General features: G+C 46.3%; 1 protein-coding gene across 1 annotated transcript in view; it reads left to right on the top strand.

Moving 5' to 3' along the window:
• The window catches only part of nad2 (NADH dehydrogenase subunit 2), a gene marked incomplete in the record, with an annotated part of 76,331 nt that extends 71,855 nt beyond the window's left edge, over nt 1-4,476 (top strand). The window contains 2 exon segments of the mRNA in view: nt 2,261-2,833; nt 4,289-4,476. Of these exon segments, the coding sequence (YP_009295056.1) occupies nt 2,261-2,833; nt 4,289-4,476 (761 nt within the window).
• Nucleotides 4,477-8,739: the final 4,263 nt, after the last annotated feature.

Genomic DNA, 8,739 nt, shown 5'->3' with positions numbered 1-8,739 from the left:
ACGAAAGCGCCGCTTTCTCTGTAGTGTTGTCACACAGCTGCCCGCCTAGAAGAGCCACTCGCTCTGTAGTGTTGTCACACAAGATAAGCACGCCGCCCGCCTGCTGGCCGGGCGAATCGAAGTTATCTTCCGGTCAACTGTCCACCCAGTCAAGTGCAAAAAACACAGTAGAATCACGCAACGCACGCTGCTGGTGTGCTTCCTGCTCGCGAGGAAAGAAAGAAGAGCGACAAGGTTCAGATTTTACTGTTTGCAGCATGGGAGCAGATTCCCCAAAAAATCCCTGGGAACAATAAAAAAAAAGATATCTCGGTAACGAAAACTATAGGGGGCTGTATCGGCGAGATCCAACGGTGAACAGCTTCCCAAAAGAAAAACCGCCTGGAAGTCCGAGGACCTTTAGTACTGTACTCTACCCCCGAACCAGCAGCCTTCGCGCCAAGCAAGACCGCCCTTGTCCCTTTCCTTTCTCCATTCCGCCTCCTTCTTTGCTTTGTTCCAATAGAGTCTAAGGCAAAGTGGTTCGTATGCCTACTTTACCTACTTGACGAAAGGGAACGAACTTTGTTTCATTTCCGGGTTTATGGATTGGATTCAGTCAGCCTCACTCCTTCCTTTTGATTATGTCGTGAGGCTTTTGTTACCGGTGAACGCTTCCAAAGGCGACCCTCTCGAGTTTCCGGCTGTTTCCTAGATTGAAGTAGCCTTTCGTCGCCCTACCAAACGAAAGAAGTCACTATCAAACAGCTCGCCCTATTGAAGTACCAAGGGTGCGCTCAGCCCGGTGACTAAGAAATGGGTTTGCCCTTTCATTGAAGTGATGAGGTCGGAAAGAGGGAAGTAGGGCTCCTATTGACTAAAGGTTTGTTCTTCGCTTTCCTTTAGAATGAAAGTTGCTATGAAGCCCCTACTACTTACTTTGTTTGATTCAAAAGGCGAACAGCCCCTCCAACTAGTCGTATGGGGTGGGGTGCTTGTGATAAGCTGCCTTGGATATCAGGAATTCCTAAAAAAAGGCAAAGTCAGGTATTTGACGAAGATCTATCTATCAATAGATAGGAATGAGTGTTCGATATAGGGGATAGGATCTATCTGCTCTTACCACTTCATACTTTCTTTTTTTTTAGAGAAATCTAGATATCGTTTATCTATCTCTTGTCTATCTATCATTGATTCTCAGTCAAAATACTTCGTTTTTGGGTTCCCCGAATGGATTGGATCGTTTCTGCCAACGAAATGAACGCTACGCCCGTTCCGAATGCTTCTCCGATCCGGAAGTTCTCGCGAAGAGAATAAGATGCTGCTCCCCTTCCCTCTGTCTTTTCCCGCTTTGCTAATCTTCCCCTCTAACGCGGGCCGGGCGGCGACGGGCGCGGGAGGAAGAAACCTAAGAGAAGACGCTCTTCTCTTAGGTCCTTTTTTTTTCAGTGCAACAATGAAAGTGACTGCGCCCTCTTTTTGTCATCCCTGCAGCTTTCCAGATTTTGTATTGAACGCATGGCGTAGCTAGGACCCTTCAAATCATGTTTGAGCCTATGTGAAAACCAAAACCCACCCCCTATTTTACTAAGGCTGGAAGGAATGCCCACCAAGTTCAGATAAGGGAATGCTTTCCCCAACCATTAAAGGAAAGACTCGACGAAGGGAGGGAGATGCGGCGGGGGAAGGAAAACGCTTTCGGAGATCGAGATTTGTTTTTCATCGAAAACGAAGAAGGCCGAGGATGGCCTACGGTGCGTCTTATCTGAAGGGAACACGCTTTTTTGACCGCCGTGGTATGATTGCCGGGCCCTCTCCTCGTTCCGCCCGCTGGCCTATTGGGATAGCAGCCTTCGGGCTTTGCCTGCCTCCAGCTCGGCCCGGGAAAGCGCTGGCAACAACAGAAAGGAAGGGGTCCATGTAGCTGCTGCGTCCGCCCCCTTCTTAGTCAATGGGGCACAGCGGGTTCGGCATCTACTACAAAAGAGAGAATCCACTTCAGATAACCACGCCTCTGCTAGGCAGCGTGTGGAATGGCCGAGAGCGGACCTTTTTGGATATATAATCCAAGTCGAGAGTAGAGTTACGGGAACAGCCGTCTGATGGAAAACAACTTTCACGTTCGGTTCAGAGAGCACTTTTTTCGTTGATAATTCCTCGTTCCCTTTCGTGTGAATTCCCCAGCGACGAATTCAAAACTTGTGGGGCCCTATCTATTCCATCTCTCGAGCCCCGAAGAAAACCCCCTCCCCTTCGGACTCCATATCCCTTTTGACTCTATATATGTGGGCACCTGATATCTATGAGGGTTCACCCACCCCGGTTACAGCATTCCTTTCTATTGCGCCTAAAATCTCTATTTCTGCTAATATTTCACGTGTTTCTATTTATGGTTCTTATGGAGCTACATTGCAACAAATCTTCTTTTTCTGCAGCATTGCTTCTATGATCTTAGGAGCACTGGCCGCCATGGCCCAAACGAAAGTCAAAAGACTTCTAGCTCATAGTTCAATTGGACATGTAGGTTATATTCGTACTGGTTTCTCATGTGGAACCATAGAAGGAATTCAATCACTACTAATTGGTATCTTTATTTATGCATCAATGACGATAGATGCATTCGCCATAGTTTTAGCATTACGCCAAACCCGTGTCAAATATATAGCTGATTTGGGCGCTCTAGCCAAAACGAATCCTATTTTGGCAATTACCTTCTCCATTACTATGTTCTCATACGCAGGAATACCCCCGTTAGCCGGCTTTTGTAGCAAATTCTATTTGTTCTTCGCCGCTTTGGGTTGTGGGGCTTACTTCCTAGCCCCAGTGGGAGTAGTGACTAGCGTTATAGGTCGTTGGGCGGCCGGAAGGTTTCCACGAGTAAGTAAGTTTGGGGGACCGAAGGCAGTTCTCCGTGCACCGGACACGTAGCTTACCGAATCAGTTGCGACACGGATGGGAATGCATGCTACGAAAGATAGGGTCGAGTCTGATACAGAAACCGTCTACTCAATATCCTTGTACGAGTCCACAATCACTACACGAGATGAACCTTAGTTTGGTGAATTGAAGTTGGCCTTAGGTGTAATGACTCCCAGTTACTCCGCGCGATCGTATACTGAGGTGCTCCCCGCCGGTTGTTGGAACGACGCGAGCCGGGCCGGGTCTCGATTCAGAAAGATGAAGGGCCCAAAAGTCTAAATAGGGGGTTACAAATTCCCCATCTCATTGGGGGCGGAAAACGAATCGACATCTCGATGTGATACAGCCCTTTCTATTTTAGTTGGGAAAGAACGGCGAAGTCCATCCGAACCGTCCAATGAAGAATAAGAGGAGAGCAAAGCGAAAGCGCCAATGGCGCGCGAAGCGCATGCGGAACGGGCACGGAGAAAAAGAAGTGTGGAGGAGAAGCAGCCGAGCTCATTCCCTTCGCTTCCTGGGTCAAAAGCAGTCTTTCCCGGCCAAATAAAGGATTTGGGGCTTCTTGCTAGGCTACTTTACTATAAATATCCATTTTTTTTAGTAATATATGAATAGAAAGATAGATCCATCCATCTATGCTATCTGATTTCTATTTTTATATCTAAAAAGAATCGATTTCATTCAACGTTTGATTCAAAGAACTGCGCTTAGCCCCCCCACTCATGAAACGGCTCTGCTGCAATGGATGGCAGAGGGTCCGTAGTACCCGAAGCACTGGAGTGATCCAGTAGCCGGGAAGGGGCCTAGAAGTGCCTACTACTACACCACACTACACAGGGCTCTACACATTTACAAAGCTAACCCCTGTCCAGTGCCTGGCAGAGCTAAGGGGGCTTCAATCCTTACTCTTTATCCCCATCTTCTTAAGGCTAACGGGGCCTTACTTATTCAGGGGGGAGCCTCGAAAAGCACTGTTGAGAGGAAGATCCTTGGCCCCTCTTCATTCTCTACAAGGTTCCAAACCTTTCTTCAACATAGGTGACAACGAGCCAGGCAGAGATGGAAGAGATCAAACACGGGAATAAGAAGCAAGCTCGCCTTCCTTTTTGATCATTTTTATAGAGGGGGATGCAGAAAGTGGACAAAATAGACTCGCATTTCTCATCGAACAAATACAGTATTTCATTGGTTACATATTTCAAACGCTCCTAACCCCTTCCTTCGTAGAGCCCGTGTATTGTAAGTGATCCGAACCTGCCCGGAGCGAGCCTCCCATAGAGGCAAGTGAAGTTGGTGAGCCGTATGATGGGCAACTATCTCCTGCGGTTCGGAGAGGACTCAGCTGTTAGTTAGTACCCCCTTGGTTTCGGGGTGGACCCTTTCACTCTATTTTATTATATACGCTTAGCGAAAAGAATGTTTTTTGATACACCTAGGACATGGATTCTATATGAACCAATGGATCGTGACAAGTCGTTACTACTAGCAATGACTTCCTCTTTCATTACTTCATTCTTTCCATATCCTTCTCCTTTGTTCTCAGTTACTCATCAAATGGCACTCAGTTCATATCTTTAAGTTCGATCATTGACAAGGTTCAAAGAAAGGGTGGGCCTAGGTTTAGTAAAGAGTCAGGGACATATCGAGCCCCTTACGAAGAAAAGATCTGCTAGCCTTTCCCGTCCGATGGAAATGCCGCGGGGGGGTATGGCGACACGAGTGCCAGGGAGTATAAGAGCAGCGAAAGGTACGTACGGTGGAGGTTGGTCATAAATTTGGAGAGTTTGCTTTTACACGAGAACAAATATTGGACGGGGAAGAAAAAGGGGGAAAAAGTGAAGTCTAAGCGCATATGGCACGCAAGGGAAATCCGATTTCGGTAAGACAGGTAATATTCGTTTTTATTATTATTATTATTTACTACTTTTTATTTTGTTTTCTGGGGTTGGATTTGAATTTCTTTTTTGAAAGAGTTCAATCCATGCTTGTCAGAAAATCGATCCTGTACCTCTTTAAGCAATTGGGGTGGGGGGGCCCATTTTTACCAATCTTTTATCCGGAGAACATGATGGCTCCGGCTGGAGGGGAGTGGGGAAGCAGTTCTGGCGCCAGCCAAGGATGGACATCTGTACTGGGCAGCAGTTCTGGCGACAACCAAGGATGGACATCTGTACTGGGCAGCAGTTCTGGCGCCAGTTCCGAAGCAAGTGTCAATAATCCACATCCTGTCCCTTCGAATCCTAGCCCCCCGGCACAAGATACCCATGTAGGGAATCCGCCGGCTCCGTTAATCCCATTCCTTCAAGAAGAGGGGGAGAGGGGAGATCTTCTGAGACGCCTTCATAGGCTAGTTTCCGACCAACTCCGGCATTATTGTGAGCGCGATCTCCCAGTCTGGAGACAATCCCGAGATAACGCTTCTTTTCTTGAAGCGGGCGCCTCCATAATCCGGAACGATCTCGAGGTGGAAAACGAAGCGATCCCCGACATTCGGGAATGGATCCTTCGTTTAGAAAGAGAGCCAAACCTAATGAGGGATCTCTATTTACCGTATAAAACGAAGCGATTCTGGTAAATAGATCTCTTCTATTGTTATTTTTTTGGCGAGTTCGGCCAGGAGAGGCCAGGATCGCTTGGTAAGCAAGCAATCCGTTAAACGGCGCCAACCCCCCATTCCTTCTCTTCTTTCTTTTTGGAAGTCACGATCAGAATGAAAGGTGAGGTAGTTCGCTGGTTCAAGTCCAGCTCGTGACAAGAATTTATCTGATTCATTGAACGCTATCTCTTCGCCTGTGGTTCCACTTGTCGTTCAGGAAGTCAATTACCTTTTCTCTTTGATCGGGAGCAAAAGCTTCCTCTCCTTTCAGTCGTCAAAAAGCTAGCGCGCATATATAAAGAAAGCAAGTAGAAGTAGCAGTCTCAGTAGTCTACGTGGTAGATGTAGCTTAACCCCTCTTCTCTGGTAACCCGCCTAGCATAGTTATTCTATATAATGAAGAATAGAATAACTATCGATGTAGGATCTCTTTCCCCAACCAACTAAGGAAGGGCAAGCACCCCTATGACTCCTAACGACCATTAATAGTTGTCTATACGGGGCCTCAACAAGAGTAGTGCTTTTTGTATTACCGGCGCCTTAGTTGCTTTTGGAATTGAATCGACGTAGCTTGGGGAATTGAATCAATCTTGTTGGGGGCGAAGGACCATAGTACGGTACGAGGCCTTGTTTAGCGCCCTTGTTCGGTTCGTAGTACGAGCCTCATTATCAGGTAAGAAAGAGTCACTTAGGTATTGGCTTTCTCTTACTTCAGAATCTCCCTACCCGGGTATAGAACGGTCTAAAGTTCAAGCTGTACGGTAAAGGGATACTGGTATAAATATTTGTTCTTTGTTTTGGACATAGAAGAACCTCCTTTGGGGTCTATTTTCCCCTTCTATTAGTCGGGTCAGCCCCCTTTACATGAGATCAGCTCCCTTTACTTTATTTACTACCGCAGAACGGCTTACTTATAATAACATATAATATCTCGGATGGAGCTTACGTATTGTATTGTTGTATTGCAGCCTGGTTGGACTCTCACTTCCCTACACCCTAAGGCAGCCAACAAGTCCTGAGTCACCAATCAAGGAACGGCTTCTGGTGGATTCCCCTACCGAAGAAGCAGCTAAACTAGCTACTGCTTAAAGCTTAGGCTGATCCTCCAAAGAAGGCGATCCCTTGCTACAATACAATGGCAGACGCTTAGGCAGCTTCATTATAGCTGATTCCATGGTCGATTCAATTGAAGTTCTATCGCCGCCTTTAATACCTAAGACCCTTTCCTCGGACTTGACGGCCTTCTCTATTTTGAGGGAACCCTCTGATTTAGGATTCCCTGCTTCCCAGACTCGTCTCGTACGGCTAGGCACTTTTTCCAGGGTCAGTAGTCTCTGCCCTTGCTTCCTCCGTTGCAGGTTCGGCTACATCCGCTATATCTTATATATATGTAAGCCGTTGCCTCCTCTTTCGAGGATTAGTATTGAACGTAGTACGCTGTAGCAAGTTCCGTAGAGTAGCTATTTGCTGTGGCTTCTTTGAAAGCCCTTGTTTGTTCCTTTTCAGAAGCGGTTGATGGTTGGCTGTAGCGGTACACAAAGAAAAGAAAGTGAAAGCATATTTCAAAGCCCGTAGTAAGCTGAATGTAGACCGGTCCGGACTAAGAATCATTTCATCGATCGCCTACCTGTGGCCAGGGACAGGTCGACGAAGGCTATCCCTAATAACCATTCCATCGGCATCATACTCAAAAGAAGAGTTTGATCCTGGCTCTGAAGCGCTGGTTCGAATCCTGCTCCTTCCTTGGGCTGTATTACCGCTAATTATCGGTTCATTAGGGGAATCTCTTTCATTGCCGCCCCTCTGACGGACCTCCTAAAGAAAACAAGTTTTGGAAGAGGCCAAAGCTGCATAATCATTTCATCGCCGTCGCTTGGTGTACAACTGAAATTGATGATGCGTTCCCTCCTTCCTTGTTAAGGGAGGAATAATAAGGCATACAAACATCTATAATAAGTAAGAATCATTTCATCGACCAACAAAGCCAAAAGCAAGAAAAGGTTCGTAAGTACTCTTTTCAATGTCCACTTAGGTGAAAAGTACTCGTTTCGACGTTCGTTATCCTAACCGTCTCCTGCTCCAAAAGCCGGGGACCTATAGACCGGAAAGAGAGGCCTGTGCGACCCCAGGGAAGGATTTAGGCGCTTTGAACAGCCTCGTTCCCAAGAACCGTCCGCACAAAGTCAGGTATTGACCATTGCGGAGGTAATTGCCTGCCGGAAATAAGCATCCACTCCCGATAGTGCTCACAGACGCCCGAAAAGAGCCCTCCTATATCCGAGGGGGCGCTCTGGGCAGTCGATGTGATACTTACTATCGGATGAAGCTGTCGTGGATAAATCGATGTTACTAAAGTGGGTAGTTTCATGTTTCAAGTTGACATTAGAACCCTTTTTATTTTGATAAAGGGTTATCCGCTTAGTGAGCTAAGTCAATCAATGCCAATTTTGAAATGCATTTCAATGCGCTTTCCAAAGATGTAAAGAACTGGCCTGCCTGAGAGTGGAAGTTTCATTTACATTTAGACTGAGTCTCACTAGTTGTAGTTGTCCACCTTGTAACAGGATAAGTCCCATTATATTATTTAGAATAGTGGTTTAGTATATTTACGATAATATAGTGGGAGTAGCATTAGCAGAAGAAGGAAGTGAGACTTGAGATGCAAGGGGCGGAGACCAGATATTCTCTCTCTTTGAATCCAGATACGCCGATCTTTCACAGAAAGAATCGCAAGGATTTGAAAGCGAGTTCTCAAACCTAAACCTATTTACCCAGAAAGAAAATAGTAAACTGGGACTGGTTTTGCCTTCCCTATGCTAGCTTTCGTGCTCACCTTTCCATGCAAAGTGAAATTCTTAATAAATAGAAATTCTATCTGAAAGAAAGGTCATCCTATTAAAATAAAAGGGGTTCGGCAAAGGCTAATGCTGACAGCGACTAATGCCATCCTTGCTTTTCCCAACTAGACTTCACAACGTGAGCGCTCTTTACGTGATAGGGGCTACTTTGTTGATTCACCATACTAGGCTAAGCTCAAAGCTTTCCCCGGAGCATCTATTTATTTGCCTCTTTCCTTCCCCGTCTGTAGTTTCCGTCTTCTTCAATAATAAGTACCACCTGAAAATGAATTATCATACACAATCCTGCTCCTTAAACAACTGATAGCATACTAATGCTTTCTATTGGCAGCTCCCCGGAGGGAATTGTTTCTCCGTGTGATAGCCCCGCAGGGCAACTGTAGCTAG

The sequence above is a fragment of the Ipomoea nil genome, assembly GCF_001879475.1.
Source record: "Ipomoea nil mitochondrial DNA, complete sequence, cultivar: Tokyo-kokei standard".
Taxonomy (NCBI): Eukaryota; Viridiplantae; Streptophyta; class Magnoliopsida; order Solanales; family Convolvulaceae; genus Ipomoea; species Ipomoea nil.
This window is presented reverse-complemented; position numbering and strand designations above follow the sequence as displayed.